This window comes from Opisthorchis viverrini (assembly GCF_000715545.1).
Source record: "Opisthorchis viverrini unplaced genomic scaffold opera_v5_127, whole genome shotgun sequence".
In the NCBI taxonomy this organism is placed as follows: Eukaryota; Metazoa; Platyhelminthes; class Trematoda; order Opisthorchiida; family Opisthorchiidae; genus Opisthorchis; species Opisthorchis viverrini.
In genome coordinates, this window is record NW_008751785.1 from 331,579 (window position 1) to 352,529 (window position 20,951).

General features: G+C 45.6%; 2 protein-coding genes across 2 annotated transcripts in view; one reads left to right on the plus strand and one right to left on the minus strand.

Annotated features, from left to right (window-relative positions):
- T265_06300 (hypothetical protein) overlaps nt 1–238 on the minus strand; it is a gene marked incomplete at both ends in the record, with an annotated part of 3,821 nt that extends 3,583 nt beyond the window's left edge. Inside the window, one exon of the mRNA XM_009171527.1 lies at nt 64–238. Coding sequence (XP_009169791.1) covers nt 64–238 — 175 coding nt within the window. The remainder of the gene's footprint in view (nt 1–63) is intronic.
- Nucleotides 239–5,988: 5,750 nt separating this feature from the next.
- Nucleotides 5,989–17,158, plus strand: T265_13991 (hypothetical protein; the record flags this gene model as incomplete). The annotated part of the gene is given in 13 exon segments (XM_009171548.1): nt 5,989–6,289; nt 6,331–6,554; nt 6,595–6,737; nt 6,780–7,105; nt 7,148–7,615; nt 7,659–7,942; nt 7,983–8,249; nt 8,995–9,145; nt 9,151–9,382; nt 9,926–10,239; nt 10,934–11,254; nt 12,217–12,693; nt 16,833–17,158. Coding segments are annotated over 13 exon segments (3,612 nt in total), but the record flags the coding sequence as incomplete, so codon positions are not given.
- Between the last annotated feature and the right edge of the window lie 3,793 nt (nt 17,159–20,951).

The window sequence follows — 20,951 nt, forward strand, 5'->3', positions numbered from 1 at the left end:
GTGGTGCTTGGGAGAACATATGCAGTCATAGACTCTCGAGGCCTGTGAGGGTTCCAGGTTAACCGTTAGGAGCTCTGCTTAAGCTGCAGGTTCCAGATGAGTGGCAACGGGTGGTCACGAAATTATTTGTCCCAGCAGTTGGATGGTTGGTTTCGCTCACTTGTGGTTCCCGGGGCCTGGTCGCGCGGACCAACTGAAATAATCTTCGGGCACTGCTGGCTTTCTGGGTCTCTTCCATTCCCACCGGTCCATCAAACACGGTCGACACGTACTCTCACTTTCACTTGACTTCTGATAATTCGTCGGGCCAAATTATGTTCGAGACTAGTGGGACATTTCTCCGGGATTCAAGCAGTGCTGTTGTTCAGTCTGATATTCACTGCGTGCCTGGGCCTGATAGTGCCGTACCGCAGGTTAATGTTTCGGCACTGTGCAAAGAGGTGATGATCTCTTTTTCATCTGTGGTGGAGCATTTGGAAGAGATTCCAGAAGACGACCCCAGTAAATTCAACGAACGTACGAATTTGCCAGTTTCTCAGTTGCTAAGCGATTTTGGTGCGTCTTACGTCGCCCTGGAAAATGAAGGGAGAAGCCCGAAAGAGCGGAGCATTTGGAAGAGATTCCAGAAGACGACCCCAGTAAATTCGTCCAACGTACGAATTTGCCAGTTTCTCAGTTGCTAAGCGATTTTGGTGCGTCTTACGTCGCCCTGGAAAATGAAGGGAGAAGCGACCCCGAAAGAGCGCGCGGTCGGAATCCACTAATGTGCTCCAAAACGAGCGGCAGTCAGTTGTTGATCTGAGCCGTCGGCCATTTCAGAACTTAGTGTTACATAAAACAGTCTGCGGTCAGCACATAACTGAAGCAGTCGTTCGCCATTTTCCGCACCTACCCAATCCTATACGTGTCGACCACCTAATTGAGTCTCAGGTGCGCTAAGCCTTGTGGACTCAGGTCTCTGACGACCACAACGATATCTGGGCTTTTAACTCGGTGTAACATAGCATTCAAGGCGTCATAAAACTTGCCTTCAATGGTATCAGAACTGCAATCGATCGAAGCGTAAGCAGACATCACATATAGACAGCAATCAACTTCCCGCTTGTGAGACTCCTTCACGCACATCACCAGACGTACCGCGCAGAGGCGACTATCATCGGGTATCTAGTCAAGCAAGGATCTGGCAATGTTGCGGAATGTAGGCAGCTCGGTGCGCTTCTTGGGTTGGTTTGTCCGCCGAGTTTGGCAGTCGGATTGCCAAGTTCGGTGAATGGACCAACATCCAAACAAGGGTCTTTTCGCTCAGTGACTTAGGACGTTACCAATCCCTGCATATCCTGCCGTAGCGGCCTATGGATTGCCGGACATACACAACTAGAAACGAGTGGAGAGTAATAGGGCAGTTAGCTCAACCACTGTGCTTGCATCTTGAACTCTTGTTTCTGATACACAGCACTCATCAATGTCAAGCGAGCCCAGTGTGAGCAAGAGCAGCTTGTTGATTTGTTTTCTTCACTGTGCGAGCAGCCAGACAGACTGGGCGTCGAGGCTTGAAGACTGATTTCGAGCTGTCTGAGGGTGTCAGCGCCGGGTGACGCGCAGTTGCTGCTGGCAAAACACGGTGCAAAACGAACGGAGCCATCTGTCCCAACAAATGGATCCAGTCGATAATCATACCCATCTTCAAAAGTCTACTTGCAGTGAACGTAGTAAGCACGTGGGTGTGAGTTCGACTCCGTCATAACCCGTACAAAAGATTATGAGTCATATGTACATCTGGCGTTGCTCTAACATGTACAGACTACCCACAATCTTGATATCACTTGACTTCAAGATTGCGTTCGATCCTGTCGATTGGTCAGTGCTGTTAATTACACTTGCTCAACAGGGTATGCCCCAGAAGATGGAATATAATCCAATCCCTATATTCCCATATTTCTGGGCGGGTGAGAATGTATGATGAGCTCTCCAAAAGCTTCCCTACAAAAAGTGATGTCAGACAAGTATGTCCACTCTCTTCATTCTTGTTCACCTTCGCCATTGATGAATTAATGAGGCGAACGCTGGATGACCTTCAAAATCCCGGTGTTCAAATTGTTGCTGGTGTGAGCCTTGTCGATCTGGAGTACGCAGATGACATCACCCTCATCTTTGGAGACCAAAGCGAAGTTTAAGCCCTGTTGAATTTACCGACCACCATCATACCATCTTTTGGCATGCACCTTGCACCTTCAAAGTGCAAAGTCATGCTTCAGAACGTGCGGTCTCCAACGTATCCCCTACAATTCAAGAATAATCACTGGAGGTTGTGGAAAACTTTACATACCTCGGCAGATGTACTTGCTCTGATGGAAATGTATCTGATGAAGTCAGTGCGCGAATCTCAAAGACTCGATCCATGTTTGCTAAGTTGCGTCACTTGTGGCGTCAAAAAGGCATATTACCAGATCTTAAGAGTCACGTGTACCCGGCTACAGTAAGGGCTATTGTGTGGGTGCGAGACATGGTCTTTGCGGACAGATGATGTGAGACGTTTTCAGCGGGCCACTACTGTGGTAACACTCCCCATCTTAAAGTCAAGTATTTTCTCTCCCGCCCCATCACACCAAGGTGAATACTTTCTCCGCAAGCCTCAGTAGTAGAACTGACAACTGTTTTCTCCATGCATCACACTCAACTGCAACTTTTGTGCATCCGACCTCAGCAACAGCCCTAGACACTTCGAAGTCTGTTTTCGAATACGAAGTGTTCCGTTGTTGGTGGAATGAGGTAATGTGACCTCGCCTGTGCTCAGCTGGAGACTGCAAGAAATGGCGGTTAATGGATATCAGTGGCATCCGTTGCGTCAGTTCCTTTTCAAATTGTATGATTGTGCGCTTGGAGGTGTAGGCACCTCAGAATGCTTGACGTAAACCAGCTCTAGGTCCCCTCCCTCACCTAGACTTTTCCTCTTCTTTTCACTCTAGGGATTTAAATATGAGATGAACCTTATGGTTGTACGACAGTGAAGCATCAGTGTCAACATTGATGTTGCGGTCTTTGATGATGATGATGTCATAACAAGACCTCTGGCGTCACTGATTCTTCATAGTCTCCTGGCAGCACGCAAAATGCTCACCCGTGAGCATCAAGCAGGATTTCCACCGGGCGTTTTTCAGTTGTGTATTCTGGGATGAGTTTTCGAGTAAGGTTAGGTTGTCGGCTGCATAGTTGGTTGGGCTCTGAGTCTGGTTTATCTGTAACCTCCCCCCCCCCCCCCGCACAAATGTGAGGTGGCAGCTGCTAAACTTTTAAGGACGATGTCGGTCCAGCCTCCTTCGTAGAGCGTCCAACTTGGGCTAATATCGACAGATGACAGTGCCAGCTGACACAGGGACAAACGTACCTGGGACTGTGGTAAAGTAGGCTTTACAGGACAGAGCCGACACGGATAATTGAAGTTTCTAAATCTCATGCAACCAAAACTGAACGCAGAATTTCTTCCTTCAATCTCATCTAACCTACACAAAGTAACAATTCGCTGCAACTTCTTTCAGTAAAAATCCCTGAGGAATCCGATGCAACTAGAGGTGTTGAAAGTCGTGTGAAACTGTTTTCAGCCAGAGATATGGGTACTGGATGCTTTAGTTGTTAGCAATGATGGTCCGGCGGTGAAATGTGATTATTGTGTTGGTTAGAAACGTCTCGGCTGTACTTACCCACACCGAGGGACGATAAGCATTGCTTGTAGTTAGTGTTCTAGGTGAAATCCGTACAATTCAGCGCGAGCAAGGGAAACCCGATAGAACAACCTCCAGATATTCTACTAGCTCGGCACTCAGTCAGTAACTCGTGCACTTTTGATGAGGAAGGCCACCAGTCACATATGAAGCCTCGGTCTACTAAGTACACTGATACTACAGGGAGATACTTAGTTAGCAGGTTTGGTTACAGCTGCGACAGAAACTATCAATCACATTGGCAAAATATAAACTACAGAGGAACTTTTGATCAGAACTCTGTCGAGTTCGACGGAAGGCGTTACTCTGAAAGCTATGAAGTAAATTATTCCTCGTGTCCCAGATATCTTTTATACAGCTGCTGTAGTGTCTGTCAGGTAGTGATATTATAACTAGGGTCTCGAGCCCACTAGAGGCGTTTTACGCTAGTCCTCATGGGCGAGCGAAGGTCTGTGTAGGCTGTTACCGGAATTCGCCTCATACATTGGTGTCAGCCAATGCTGCCGTCCCTCCGTTTCTCTCTTACCTTTTCTTGATATGATCATAGAAGAATTCTGTTAGCCTCTGACTTCTGTGATTTCGAGATGCTTACAAAGCGTTCACTTATAGACACTGAATGCACAGACGAGTGAACCCTATGACATTTAAACTAAATAGTTCTGTTTTGCGATTTATTGTGCGCTTCACATCTGTTGGAAGACTTGCAAGAACCACTTCCAGGCCTAACGCTTCCAGACGATGCGATCGGTGTGGTTGATCAACTCATTTACCAGAGTAGTTGCTTTCGTCCCAGTATTCTGACCGAATATTAGGTTAGTTTTCGAATAGCAAAGCTCAAGATTTCAAAGTGCAAAGTCATGCTTCAGAACGTGCGGTCTCCAACGTATCCCCTACAATTCAAGAATAATCACTGGAGGTTGTGGAAAACTTTACATACCTCGGCAGATGTACTTGCTCTGATGGAAATGTATCTGATGAAGTCAGTGCGCGAATCTCAAAGACTCGATCCATGTTTGCTAAGTTGCGTCACTTGTGGCGTCAAAAAGGCATATTACCAGATCTTAAGAGTCACGTGTACCCGGCTACAGTAAGGGCTATTGTGTGGGTGCGAGACATGGTCTTTGCGGACAGATGATGTGAGACGTTTTCAGGTGGCTGGTTGTCGATGGCGTCAGCGTCTTAGTAACTAGGTGAATAGAAAACGGGTATTTGGTTGTGTTTTAGGTACTTCCATCCGGGAAAACATCCATCCAACCACGGACTACGGTGGCTCGGTTATGTGCTACGCNAGCTCAAGATAGGCTTTGTCAATCCACGATACGGCATCAGCGTAACACCAGCTTTTTTAAAAGCAAATTAAACGGTGTCGTTTAATCCTGGTCTGTAGGTCAGAAACATAATTGCTGCAGACAATTGAAAGTATCCCTTCAATATTAACTTGAGATATCTCGGTGGGTAAACTGCGCATGGTTGGCTGCGTGGCGTGTGACTCGAATCCTTCTTGATTTTTCTATTACTCTCTTGGGCAACCTGGCAGTGTCTCGATCCCTATGCTCCCTTCCACTTATACGACGGGTACGCGCCCGGTGAGGGGTGGCACAGCTAAACGGTTCTGTTGATGTTTAACCCTCAATGCATCCGAAGGTCGTATCAGAGTAGAACATTGTTTCCGTTTTTGGAGGATAAACTGCTAGCTGACCGAACTAATGAGGTGCCTGTGGCATTATGATTGGCGACTACTCGTCTGAACTTTACTCACATGTATTCTCTTCTCATTTGACTTACTCTGTTACCATAACTGATCATACTTCTTATCTGATCCACTTATACCAGGAGTGGTGTTTCAGTACGGAATCCTTCAAAGGAAATCGCCTGGTGGCGGAGACTGCTGTTAGGCTTGACCTTGATTATTGTAGCTGAGTACCAGCATGTGGTACTCAGTTTTTGACCCACATATCTTGTACTAAGTTCAGGGATTCTATCAAAAAACGCCGCCCCACTTGCGGGCCAGGATTCATCTTGGATCTAGCTAGGTGTGTAAAATTCCCAACACAATTGAAGTTCTGCTTGTAGCTGAGTACCAGCATGTGGTACTCACTGTTTTTGACCCACATATCTAGTACTAAGTTCAGGGATTCTATCACAAAACGCCGCCCCACGTGCGGGCCAGGCCTCATCTTGGATCTAGCCAGGTGTGTAAAATTCCCAACACACTTGAAGTTCTGTAATTAAGTAGCTGTCTATTTTCACCACTTGCATTAATTTTGTTGTATATCATAGACCCCTTCTATGCAGAAGAAGAGTTGGAAGACTTCGAGGAAGATGATGGTGGGCATGGAATCTATGGCGATGAGCGTGATGCAGAGGACGATGAGATTACTCCTGACATGTGGCAAGAGGCTTGTTGGATTGTGATTAGCAGCTATTTCGACGAGAAGGGCCTCGTTCGACAACAACTAGACTCCTTCGACGAATTCATTCAGACATCAATTCAGAAGATAGTTGAGGATTCACCTATCATCGAATTACAAGCCGAAGCACAACACACAAGTGGCGTATTGGAAACACCTGTAAGTTTTAAAGCTAATATTGCTGATTCTGTTTTATTCAGGTTCAGTATCGGCTGAAATTTGAGCAGATCTATCTCAGTAAAGCAACTCACTGGGAAAAGGATGGATCCTCTGTTCCCATGACGCCAAATGATGCTCGCTTGCGCAATTTGACCTACGCGGCACCTCTTTACGTAGATGTGATGAAAAAAATCATTCGGGATGATGGCGAAGAGGAAAAACCACTTGAAAAGAAATTCATTGGAAAAATTCCCATCATGTTAAGGTGGGTATTTTCAGCTTAGTCCATTGAACCCAATCCGTAGATCTACATACTGCTTGCTTTCCATCATGAGTGATCGAGACTTAGCTGAACTGAATGAATGTCCCCTTGATCCAGGAGGATATTTCATTATTAATGGCTCGGAAAAAGTATTGATTGCACAAGAAAAGATGGCGACAAACACCGGTTAGTTCCAGTCCCTTTTTTACCACATTCAACAATTTACAGTTTACGTATTTCGACAGAAGGACAGCAAGTATGCCTACAAAACTGAAATCCGTTCGGTGCTAGAGCACAGCTCTCGACCAGCCAGCACATTGTGGATAAATATGATGGCTCGTGGTGGCAAAGATGGAAGCAAGCGAGCGACGATAGGACAGCGTATTGTCGCTATTCTCCCTTATATCAAACAAGAAATTCCTGTACTCATCGTTTTCCGTGCTCTTGGATTTGTTGCTGACCGAGATATCCTCGAACATATTATCTATGACTTTGATGACACGGAAATGCGCGAAATGATCAAGCCTTCTTTGGATGATGCATTTGTGATTCAGGTTAGTTAATGTGATCCACTTTTTAACTTGCTTTTCTCTCAGGAACAAAAGGTTGCACTGAATTTCATTGGTTCAAGAGGTGCGCGTCCCGGTGTGACAAAGGAGAAGCGTATCAAATACGCCAAGGAGATTTTACAGAAAGAAACACTTCCTCATGTTGGTGTTTCAGATTTTTGTGAAACGCGCAAAGCCTACTTCCTTGGTTACATGGTGCATCGCCTACTTTTAGCTGCTCTGAAACGGCGGGATGTTGATGACAGAGATCACTACGGGAACAAGCGGTTGGACCTAGCAGGGCCTTTGTTAGCCTTCCTGTTTCGTGGCTTATTCAGAAATCTAACGAAAGAGATTCGATTGTATGCTCAGAAATTTATTGACAAGGGAAAAGACTTCAACCTGGAATTGGCAATTCGTAGTCAGATCATCACCGATGGGCTTAAGTATTCTCTGGCTACTGGTAACTGGGGTGATCAGAAGAAGGCTAATCAGGCCCGACCAGGCGTGTCTCAGGTTAGTATCCATATTTGCCCCGAAGGTTGTTACTGCTCTGTAGGTGCTCAATCGATTGACTTTCGCATCCACCTTATCACATCTTCGTCGGCTGAACTCCCCCATCGGTCGCGATGGCAAGCTTGCCAGACCACGTCAGTTGCACAACACCTTGTGGGGTATGATTTGTCCCGCTGAAACCCCCGAGGGAAGTGCTGTAGGCCTGGTGAAAAATCTGGCTTTGATGGCTTACATATCTGTGGGTAGCCAACCTTCACCAATCCTTGAATTCTTGGAAGAGTGGAGTATGGAAAATTTGGAAGAAATCGCTCCTTCCGCAATTGGAAAGTAAGCCTTGTCTTTGTTAAATTTTGATTGTTTTTTGCAGAACTTGTAAAATTTTCGTCAACGGTTGTTGGGTTGGAATTCACAACTCCCCTGACCACTTGATGGTTACTCTGCGTAAATTGCGTCGCCAAGTGGATGTGATTGTGAGTGAAGTAAGCATGGTACGTGACTACCGAGATCAAGAAATCCGAATTTATACCGATGCTGGTCGCATTTGTCGCCCGTTGGTTATCGTGGAGAAAGGAAAGCTGCTCTTGAAACGCAGCCACATCGAGTTCCTAAAGGACAAGGCCTACAATCGTTATAGGTCAGTTATTGAGGCTTTCTGTACATAAATAAACTTCCAAGGTCTGTTGGTTCGATTGGGGTTTTCCTTGGTTATGAGGACAAATATATCTGTAGAATTTTTATGGCCGTGTTTCTCTCATTCAGATATGGGACTTTCGGTTGTTTTTTCTCAGTCTGTCGGAAAATCTTGTCTTTGGACTTGCCTGTTGGATTGCAGCAATACTAGAGAAGCACATAGACTACAGTACCTTGATCATGTGTTACCTATGTCGATTGAGTGGCATAGGTAGCCGAGCGGATACGATTTCAGATTGCCATTTCTTTTACCTTCTTTCGATTCCTGTTTACCCGCTGGCCTTCAACCTGATAATCCGTACACTTTGTTCCATAAATCTTTTGAAAGGATAGCGTCAGGCAATCAGAGTGATGGATACTGAGATGAAACGTAATTCAGCCTGCCCCTAAAGAACAAAGATGATAAGGAAAAACTTCCTTTCCATTGACCCCGCTTTTGTTGGGGTTACAAATCATCAGTAACACTGTTGCACTCAAGTTTCCAGTATATGATAGTCTGACAGAATGTTCATGAGTGTAAACTCCCTGCAATGATTGTGGTGCGGTAACGCCAGGTTAACTTGTTCTGTTTTGTTATTTCACTTGCGCTACTTGCAAACTATCACTTATTTTTATTTAGTGCTAAAATGCCGATGTCATTATCGCTTCACTCGCCCATTAGAGTTACCTTCCCACATCTTCTTTAACAGCTGGCAAGATTTGGTTTTGAGTGGAGTGGTGGAATACATAGACACTCTGGAGGAAGAAACTGTGATGATTGCTATGGGTCCTGCTGAAATGCAAGCTGCANGCTGGCTGAAATGCAAGCTGCAGTGCACTACTGTAAAACGCATACCCATTGTGAGATTCATCCCAGCATGATTCTTGGCATTTGTGCGAGCATCATTCCGTTCCCTGATCATAACCAGTCACCAAGAAATACCTATCAAAGTGCTATGGGTAAACAAGCCATGGGTGTGTACATCAGCAATTTCCACACACGGATGGATACGTTGGCGAACGTTCTCTACTATCCACAAAAACCGCTGGTTGCTACTCGATCGATGGAATACCTGCGCTTCCGTGAGCTCCCCGCTGGTAGGTAATCCATTCGTTTCATTTCGAAAAAAAGTGTTAGCCAATGTCACCATCACAATGACCTTGTTTTTAGAACTTTTCCAGGTCAGCAGGTCAGGGGATTCACCACTAGAATGCTATTCACTGTAATGGAAGACGTTCGTCTACACAAATCACTTACCCCTCATGAGAATGTCCAGACCTGGCTCTCCGTTCCTCGCCGGTATAATCGCATAGTCTAAACCTTTTACACGCGCTTTTATCCTCATCGTTATCGTCATCACCTGCTTTCCCAACTCCCCTTTTATGGCTCTTCATTTGCAGAATGTCCAGACCTGGCTCTCCGTTCCTCACCAGTATAATCGCATAGTCTAAACCTTTTACATGCGCTTTCATCCTCATCGTTATCGTCATAACCTGCTTTCCCAACTTCCCTTCTTTCATGGCTCTTCATTTGAATACATGGGGTCGCCTTTCGTTTTCCTCTTATGTTGGCAGTGGTTCATTTGCGTGCCCTGTTCATGTGTTTTTCCTAAGTGAATTATTTATCGATTCTTAATACAGGTATTAATGCGATCGTAGCGATCGCAACATACACGGGTTATAATCAAGAGGATTCTGTCATCCTAAACGAAAGTGCTATACAACGGGGCTTTTTCCGGTCGGAGTTCTACCGAACTTACAAGGATCAGGAGGCTCGCCATGGAATGGATCAGGAGGAAGTGTTTGAAAAGCCGAACCCGCAGCAATGTCAAGGTATGCGTCATGCCATCTACGACAAGCTGGATGATGATGGTTTGATTGCTCCTGGTACCCGTGTTTCTGGTGATGATGTCCTCATTGGGAAGACAATAACCTTACCGGAGAATGAGGATGAGGTAAGAGCCACAGTTGTTGTACAGGTACACAACCTCGACTTATCCGTACTTCAAGTCATGGTCCTTTCTGGCACTTCACTTGGGTCCTCCAGCTGCTATGCACTGGGAGACCTCTCCCCATCAAACGACTTGGTTCGATTCTTTCAGCAGCAATCACTTATGGTAACCAAGCAGTGTACTCGTTCCAGGGCGAGCTTCCTGGACCGATGCATTTTGGTTTTAACCCTGAGCTATCAAAACTCTTTGTAACCTTGAAGGACATATTTTAGATGAGCATGTTTACATCTTGTTTTACTTCTGAGGGTGGTTGACATGGAGTAGTCACCCGCTTCTGAGGGTGGTTGACATGGAGTTAGTCACCCGTTGCTCGTTTATTGAATAGTCCATCGTATCAAGCTTCCCGTTAGTTTGTCCCCCAGGGGTGGGCAAAGTTTTTTCACCGCATATGATTTAGTCGTTCACCTGGATACCTTGATGACTGCTGGAGTATCTAGAATTGTCACGAGTCAATAGCAGCTGAAGCTGAAACTAATGTTGAAAGAACCCATCGTGAATGGGGAGATCGTAATCCTGACAGCAATCTCACCTTACTTTTCTTTCCTGTTAAGCGTCATACCTTGCGTTCCACACTATTACTGAGTGGTCCTTTCACTTCCCACCGTAAAGCTCATTCCCTTGCTTAATACGTCCACAGATGGAAGGTGGACAACGGCGATACACCAAGCGAGATGCCAGCGTATTCATGCGGCGAAGTGAGTACGGTATTGTGGATCAAGTCATGATCACATGGAACAACGAGGGGAACAAATTTTGTAAGGTTCGTGTGCGCACAACCAAAACTCCGCAAGTGGGTGACAAGTTCGCCAGTCGGCATGGACAAAAGGGTACTTGTGGTATTCGGTACCGACAAGAAGATATGCCGTTCACTTGTGAAGGCATTACTCCAGATATCATCATCAATCCCCACGCTATCCCCAGTCGTATGACTATCGGTCACTTAATTGAATGCTTACAGGTTAGTCTGTGAACAAACTGCAATTGTTTTGTCTTCCTGTAATCAGGAACCGATTCTTTGTGTGTACCAGGCATTCGACTTCTTCGAATTTGCTCATTGTCCTCCCAATCGGGGATTATCATTTGTATGGATGGGGGCCTATTGTACAACTAGAGACACTGGTGCTCTTTTGAAATGAAGGAATGTACAAACGATCGATTGATTCCACTCATCATCCTAGATCTAGCTGTCCGAAACTCTTTTGATAACAGTGCGTTTCCAATAGCCTCTACAGTTTTCAATACGAGACTTGTCAATTCCACATGTGGTACCACGTTGCTGCAGGAACATAGTCTAGCTATCGGTACAGATTCGAGCGCATTGGTAACTCCCCTTATGGTTTATTCCCTTCGACTTCATACCACACGGAAGGTTCGTATCTCCATTATACGGCGTCCTCCCCTTACGTAATTGTGATCTTTATGTCAGAGTTGTTTGCTGTTTTTCATTAGGACCCATTACCATCGGGTCCCTGATTCACTGGTCAGCCGGACCTTGGTCACTTTCCGAGTTGGATTTCTTTGCATCTTGGTGTTTCTAATCTCGATGAAACTTGTGGGCAGCGCTGTGTGTACTTTGGTAGTGGTCCTCCCATCCATCTACAAGTGTTCAATAGTAGAAAGGCTCTTACTTACATACTAAGTGCACTTACCGTCAGTATTCAGCTTCTGCTGTATTATTAATATCATAGGAGGTCAGACAGGTTGCTCTTATCTTTTCATGGATATTCGCGAGCGGCTATTTTTTCTACTATTTTGTATAAACTCTTGTTTTATCGGTCCGTTATAGTTGGGTCGCGAGTGTGTTTGGAGGTTACCTTTTCCCGTTGCATGTGATTGTCGGTCGTTTCAAGCTTGTACTTTTTTCTCCTCGATATACGCTACCTTCACCTAAATTTGTTTCCCTGACCCCACCTCTCCCAGGGAAAAGTTAGTGCGAACAAAGGCGAAATCGGTGATGCGACACCGTTTAATGATGCCGTGAATGTGAGGAAGATCTCTTTGCTGCTTCAAGAATACGGCTATCAGCATACTGGCAATGAGATCATGTACAACGGATTCACTGGCCGGAAGCTGAATTCTCAAATTTTTCTCGGGCCCACCTATTATCAACGCCTGAAGCATATGGTCGATGACAAAATCCACAGTCGAGCACGTGGTCCGGTTCAAATACTCAACAGACAACCCATGGAGGGCCGTAGTCGGGATGGTGGTCTCCGTTTCGGCGAAATGGAACGGGATTGCCAAATCGCCCATGGAGCAGCGCAATTTTTGCGCGAGCGCTTGTTTTTCGCCAGTGATCCCTATCAGGTTTACGTGTGCAATTTGTGTGGGTTGATTGCTATTGCGCACCAACGGAATAAAACCTACGAATGTCGAAGCTGCAAAAATACAACTCAGGTATATCAAGAATGACTAGCCTAGTGTTTGTGTTTCCCGTATTTTTACATTTCGGGTATTCCGCGCATAGGAAAGTTTACCAGTTATGTTTCGATACCAGCACCTCACCTTTTCTTCACCGTATTCGGTGTGTTCGGTGCGCTATCCGTCAAACTCATTTCGCACCTATACTTTATCTAGGCTTTTGCTACTCGAGGTTACGCGGTGGTTCATGCTGTCTGTTGTTGAATTGTTCATGTTGATTAAAGTTACTGAACTGAAAGGGTAAATGACTACTCAGTGTACAATGAGTTCGTCCTTAAAAACGGCCTTGAGCTTTCCCATTATTTGTTTCGTGTAAAATAGATTATGGTGAAATTAACACAGAGTGCTCGGGCAGTGCGTCTAGCAAAACGGTGTCTAGTCACGTCGTCTCTGAGCGTCGTTGCATGATGGTTACTTCGAGGACTTTGTATATATCTTTGACTCTGCTGGTTGCACGTGGTTTCACGAACGTATTGTATACCCTGCCCGGTTTATTACGGTGACCATCGAAAATAAACTGTGTTGAATATTCAGCGTACTCCAACACGTTCGAGTGATGGGTAGATTTCCTGCTTCCATGGTCGCCGAGTTCGCAATTCTGTGCCCCTTCTATCGGCTGGGGCTAGTGCACTCGGCCAAATCCACTGTACAGTCAAATTAGTTGTCTATTCCTTGAGTGCATCGGTGGGCAATCTGCAAGCTGTACAACATTTTTGCGTGCTTTCCTACTGCAGTCTGCAGTTATACTCATATAGGTTGCACACGTTTAAGACCAGTTTTGCTAATTGTCGTTACTGTTACTCTTGGTTCGTTTACACGCTTCCTTCGTTAACTGAAACGTTCCAAGACGGTATACTCGACTGTACGTCGAACGTCTCGAAAGTGCTGATCTCGCGATTACATGCGAGATCTTGATTACTGCAAACAGTGAAACAGTCCGTCGTATTCGATGCTGAACACACGTTTCCCAATGAAAGGATAACTACTGAGGTGTGGTTATGTATATCCTGTCTGCTTTATCAGGAAAAGTCTGTTTCCATTTACCCTCTACTATGAAGCTCTAGAAAGTACTCGGTCCATTTCTTTTCTTTTCTCATGGAATGCGAGATGTACCAGAACCTGTCGGAATTCACTCTGATAGCACTGGAATATATTCCTTTGCCGGACTTGTTTGTCTTGGATGTCTTCCAAATTTTGCACAGATATGCGGATAGCTTTCTAAAGGTGATTTGTTTTTTCCACGGAAACTGATTTCTTGATTCCGGTGCACCGATGTATGCACTGTCCCGTTTACTGCAATATACGTCAAAAATAATCAGCGTTCAACGTCGGCCATCTAATCACTGACTGCTCCATGTCCCACTTTCTACTCAACCCCTCCTTTTGGTTGCGGGTATCGCACTTGTCCCAATTCACTGTACAGTCATTTATACCCCAAACACAACAGTGGTCAAGTTGCACAATATTTCCGTACACCTTGTCGTTGCGGCACGAGTGTCGCAGCTATATTGATGGTGGCCCTATCTAGGTTCAGTTTTGTGCTGCCTGTCCATACTGTTACAGTCTCCATTGTTCTAGAGGCCAAGACAAGTTCCTCGTCCATATTACCTGTTGTCGTGACACCAGGTATTGGGTTGGGGTGACATCACTGTTGCGGTGAGATAAGTGCTCTATCTTTAAGAGCTGAAGGGCGCTCTTCACGCCGCTCAACACGTCGAATCTCACCACATTCGTGGCTTTAAAAATCACTCATGTCCTTTTGTTCCAAATATGTGAATAGATTTATTCTCCTTTTTTGCATGTAATATGGGATAGCTTCTGTTAAACATTGTCAGTATTTATTGACGTTCCCAATACACATGAGTAACAAATGGACGAACACACGAATCAATACCAGAGTCGTGGATACTCCGCAATTGCTGGACATGTGGCGTGTTTTTTTAGCCCGAATCAATTTGGTCGTGAATTCAGCAGAAAGTTCCCTTGAGTGACATCTTAAAATTTATGTGCCCTAGGTTGAGCCGAAACAGAAAAAGACAAGTGGCTAGCCATATTGGCGTTTCGCGCACCATAATCTAGAGGAGCCTGGAAACCACTATAGGCTTAAGATTGCGCCGGAAGATACGATTTAGGTTATTCTGGTGAGTCCACACCAAACTGGCGAAGCACTGAACTCGAGTTTCGCTCTTATTAGATCTCATCAGCAGTGCATATCCTTGGCCGTGCCGGGGTTTGAACTCCAGACATGTGACATACCAGGCGAGCGTGTTACCACTACCCCACCAGCGCAGGCTGACACATTTCAATTCTCACGTCTGAACAGGCGAACGTGCACTGCTGATGAGCTCTGATAAGGGCGAAACTCGAGTCCAGTTCTTCCTTCCTCTTGGGGTGAGCTCACCAGAGTAATTACGCCAGAACAGGAGGACGAGTGTCCAGACGAGAGTGCTGTGAATATGAACACTACAAATCCAATGAACACCCACAGCAGGATTTACATTATGTCGCTCAAGATTTCACCTGACATACATGACCGTTCACAGGGAAATTGCGCGAATTATGGTTACTCAAGATCAAAGCAGATTTATTATACACATTTCGCCGGTGAGTGCTCTGTTGGTAGGTCGTTGTCCGGCTATTGGGATTCATATCAACGCTCGAACAAACATAGTTTAATGGAGATTTCGTCCTGTAAGTGAAGCCAGTCTATGCTGAAAAGTCTATAGGTAGTGTACGGCTGTTTCATCCTTGTTGGAAATATTTAGCAGTTTGCATCACTATCCTAGATCCTCCTAAAACACTTCTTGTGGACATCTGTTTACGGAATCCGTAACAAGAAGGGGTGCTTCATTTGCATGATGTATGACGTTCATCTTTACACGTTAAGAGAGAATGTCGCACAACATTCTGCCATGAGAAACGCATGTGTGTAAGCCAACTAGCCGTCAGTTCTTCTAAATGTCGCACAACATTCTGCCATGAGAAACACATGTGTGTAAGCCTTTTGGATGACTCCACACTCCTTCAAGGTGTTTGGTTGTGGCCGTTGAAGTTTTCTTGACGTATTGCTGCAGGTACATCGCTTTAAACATCTTGAAATAAATAGTCCATGGGACTTGGTTTTGGTCAAGCCAAGGGCCCTGTCCTCCTGATCCAGCGATCTCCGAATGTCTCTTCGATGTGTGTGCTTCAGGCCAGGTGTGATGGAGCACCATTCTCTAGAAACCAAACCGCTTTGATTGAAAATGTTTCTACGAACTGTGGAATTACATGCTGATGTGGTAGGCGCCTGTGTGTTGAGACCTCTGGAAAAACCGTTTAGACACTAACAACACAGCCTACCAGTCAGGTTTTCTAGAAATAGAAGGATTCATTACTTTTGATGCTGCATTACCTACACAACTGATCAACTTAGCTTTAGCTGAGGAAGTGTAGCGACGTGACTTGCATCTAGCACGAAAACCAGTTGTGCAAATTTTGTATTTTTGTATTCTGAAAGCTGGCACAGAAAATCGGCCGACTTCAGTTTGTCCCATTTCAATTGATATAAATTGGCAAACCTTCAAATTCAGTAAGCCAGTAGCCAGAGTTGGCGAACAGATCAACCACCAGTGTTGAATATTCCGACGATCACTAGTTTTTCACTCGATGTAGAGAGTCGGACAGCTCAGTGTTGGCTGCTTACGGGTATCCAGTCGAGCAATGAAGCCTCGGTTCGCGAAATTAGGGCTATACTAACATCGGCACAGCCCGCTACAGCAGCTTCGAAATCACTTTAACTTCGTAGCTGTAGAGTCTGGATAGAGAGGTTGTCGTAACCTCAACAACGGTACTTAGGTCTCATATTCGAGTTTTGACCACCGAAACATAGCAAGAGCTAGCATATTTCCGGTATGCTGAACTGAACGGAGAAGCTAGGCCTGTGACCTTGGTGTTCAGAGTTGCACTTGTGCAGGGCAAACCTAGGAACATGCCCGAAAGCCGGAATGACAGGCCTCACGCATGGTCTTATATGGGAGTACTTTTTCGCCTCAGAGATGTGTTCGAATATTTTTTATGTTTTTCCATTCTAATCCGCCATCAAGCCGTTGTGTCCGTACCTTTCTCTCTTCCAGATATCCCTGGTGAAACTGCCATATGCATGCAAACTGCTCTTCCAAGAGCTCATGTCGATGTCCATTGCGCCACGCATGATGGTTACAGGGACCACCTCACACTGATTCACATTTTTAGCCCGTTGTTCATCTTCTTCGAGGACTCTGTATATATCTTTGACTCCGCTGGTTGCACGTGGTTTCACGAACGTATTGTATACCCTGCCCGGTTTATTACGGTGACCATCGAAAATAAACTGTGTTGAATATTCAGCGTACTCCAACACGTGATGGGTAGTGATGGGTAGATTTCCTGCTTCCATGGTCGCCGAGTTCGCAATTCTGTGCCCCTTTTATCGGCTGGGGCTAGTGCACTCGGCCAAATCCACTGTACAGTCAAATTAGTTGTCTATTCCTTGAGTGCATCGGTGGGCAATCTGCAAGCTGTACAACATTTTTGCGTGCTTTCCTACTGCAGTCTGCAGTTATACTCATATAGGTTGCACACGTTTAAGACCAGTTTTGCTAATTGTCGTTACTGTTACTCTTGGTTCGTTTACACGCTTCCTTCGTTAACTGAAACGTTCCAAGACGGTATACTCGACTGTACGTCGAACGTCTCGAAAGTGCTGATCTCGCGATTACATGCGAGATCTTGATTACTGCAAACAGTGAAACAGTCCGTCGTGTTCGATGCTGAACACACGTTTCCCAATGAAAGGATAACTACTGAGGTGTGGTTGTGTGTATCCTGTCTGCGTTATCAGGAAAAGCCTATTTTCATTTATCGACTTCTTTGAAGCAGTCTCCAAGGCGATTATTTATTTGCATATTTAATCGAATGAAGCATACGAATTCAGCCAACTGGTTGTGGGTTGCGCTTGTCATGTTTTGGCCCACGTGCTATACGACCACGTCTGCAAAATCATTGTCTTCTCTTTTGCTTACTGTCGGCTACTGGAAAAACGGGTGGGTCCTACTCACCTTATCGGTTATGCGCCGCACTCAGTGTTCCGCTGAGCCTAACTGCTTTAACGTATACCAAAATATTTGAGGCCGTACAGTTGGCGGACTGGACCGCGATGGCTGCTTTGCGCCTGTTCTCGGGCGCTGAATCGATCATAGATGTGATCCCAGCCCAACACAAATGAGGCGCTGGTGCGTTCTCGCACTCAAACACTCAGGCCCGAGCAACTAATCTTCAGCTATCCTCATTCTGGGTTCCTGATCTGATGCACCGCACAACGGATGTCTTGCCCAAATGAGATGTTTATTATTCGAGGCCCAACGTCCACTGACCGGAACATGGAATCAACGCTTATCATGTCTCAGTACCTAATAGACAGCAGGGTGGGAATTTCATTGGGGGCGAGATGGCTCAGTGGTTAGAGCGCTAATTTGTTGACCGGAAGGTCCGTGGTTCGAATCCGACCTCTGCCTCTCAACTTCCCCTGTCTAGGCTTAGGCAACCAGTATCCCAGCCCTCGTGCTTCCTTCGGGTGGCATGGCAGTTAGGCACCGAAAGGGTACTACAGCTGGACTATTTTGGAATATCATTGGAAGTCTATTTTATGGGGTTTGGATAGCTCAACATTGTAACCTGTTTAATCACCCGTGTTGTATATGACTGCTAACCCTGATCCAGAGCCTAGTGCCGATAAAAAAAGGCTCACAGTAAGGAACTATATACATTCCGAACAGGCGAGTGCGAAAATACAACGACCTCAAGCTGTTTTTTGGATGAACACTATCTGGCCTTGGTCCAATGCCATCTAGCTCTATCTGGCTTCGACACAAGACTGTCACGCGCTGCATATTGCGGGGGCGTTGTCTCATCTTGACCAACGCTGACTCGCGCTATCTGGGTTCGATACTAAGCTGTCACGCCCACTGAGGGGACGTCGTCTGTCTGGTCTAGCGGAGTTGAGAGTCTCAGAAGACTTCGAGTATTCAGTGGTTGCTTTCACGAATCTGACCCTCCCGATAACCCGCTTGATAATTCTTAACAGGAAGGGACCAGCTCATACCTCACAGACGTTCTTAATCTGATCACACCGTTAGAATAAAGGTATGGGGCTATTTGCGGGTTCACAACCTTGTTGCAGAACTTCCTGAATATTATTTTGAATACTGTCCCTCGCAGAACTGAGTGCTGTGCTCTGGGCGCATCTCAAACTTATGCTTTTCAGCCAATGACCTCCAATTTGGAGGCAGGAATATGATGTAAGGTTGATCAGTAGTGACATCGTCGATGGTAGTGTGAAGAGACATGGTCATTTTCAACCAAGATTTCATCCAATGATTGGTTAGTTTGGTTCCAGTTACCGGACGAAATCTTGGTGTTAGTAAATGCCAACATCGCTACTCAACTCAGCTGCTGCCATCGAACCAAAGGAAATACGAAAACAAACCTGCTCATCGAGAAAGTACCTCAATTTTTACACTTTTAAAGGCTACGCTGCTGGTTAAACGATACAAACTAGACAGCTGATTAAACTAAGGGTCTATCACAAAATCCCAGTTGAATAACCTAGAGACGCTACTGTTCATGCTTGTTGGTTTGTGTAGGTAGGCACACATGTTTCGATTGGTGTGCACCAGGGTAGACACGGTGTGTGTGCGACAACCCCCCACCGCAAATTCTTGAGGGCACTGTAATTCTCCCGTGGCCAACGTGACGAAATAATGGGTACTATTTTGAAATACTCGAGGTTAGCATTTGCCAGCCAAATGAAACCAACTGAAACGCCACGCAAGACAAATGTGTACTTTGATCCCCATATTCCGTTTTGTGGAGGAGATCAAGTATACCCCCATGAATTTAGATCAAAGTTTTCTCTTTACTTATAAAGAATGTAGACCAGCCTTTTGATAATTTATTTTATTCCTGGTGGCGATAGCCATAATACAAATCAGGTGAATGTGCACTAATAGAAGTTTTTAACATGGTTGCGACACGTATAAAAATAAATACAGTGAGAGAATGGGAGCAAGTCAAAAAGGGAACTTATCGTGTATGAGAGTCCCTTGGTGGAAGTCCGGACGGCGGGAACGTGTTTTTCTCCGCAGTTCGACTGCTACACGTACTCCATGGTTGTCCGTGGACTTGTGGAGAGGTTGACGTCCTGCTCCCTGTGCGCGCCCGAGTCTGTGTCCTGACTGGGTTCGGTTTGCCTCTATGTAGGTCCCAGTGCGTGTATGTGGGCGCGTCGGCACATGAGTGGTTGCTACGCTGACTAGGCGGTGCAGACAATTGATGTCCGATGTGTCAGCTTAATGCGACGTGTTTGTGCGTATGAGAAAAAGACAAGCCTCGCAATCCAGTGAGCGACTATGAGTTGAACAGTCAAGTATGTGGGTGACTGGGTCGCTGCACTCATCAGAATAGATCCACAAGTATTTTGAAACATGTGAGTGTCGTTCGGGGTTTGACGGTAAATATCCTAATTTTCCACCCCAAGAAAGAGCCCGGATGTTTAGGAAAAAAGCGAGTAGCATTGTGAGGTCTTCGCGCACTGTTTCGTTGTCGTGGTGACAAGGCGGCAATCAGCTCCCCCACTGAGTCCATCAGTGGTGGGCATATCATGCGTGGAATTCATGCGTCATGTGAGTACAAACAGAGCACTGAACAATCAACCCATGAGCATTTCTGCCTTATTAAACGGAGCTGGAGAGAATGTGCTGCCAACAGCGGCAACGTACTAAGCTTGAACACATTCTGCCCAATTAATCAAACCGCTTATGTCTGATCTTTTGTTAGCACGCCAAGAAATATCTATCGGTGACGGGTAACCTTCTAACATAGAGCGGAGGAAGCTGAAAAAATCGACGGCTACACTAGTGGAACAGCGGCCTAAAATCGACACAAGAATTACAGGCGAATCTCTTACTATCGCAGCTCGTTCTGTTATGTCAAATATGAACTAGCAGGCATACGCAACCTCGACGAAACTGGCTAACATTGTGCCCACAGCTCACAAATGATCTTGGGCGGATAAGTGAGTCCTACACAGGCGTGAAGCAGTCAAAAAAGCCGCTGCACTCATGTGTCATCCGCAAGCTGTTACTCTCCTTGTCTGTAGGTAGACGAGAGGTAAAGCTGTTTCTGCATGTAAGACAAGCAGATTGCAATTCAACAAA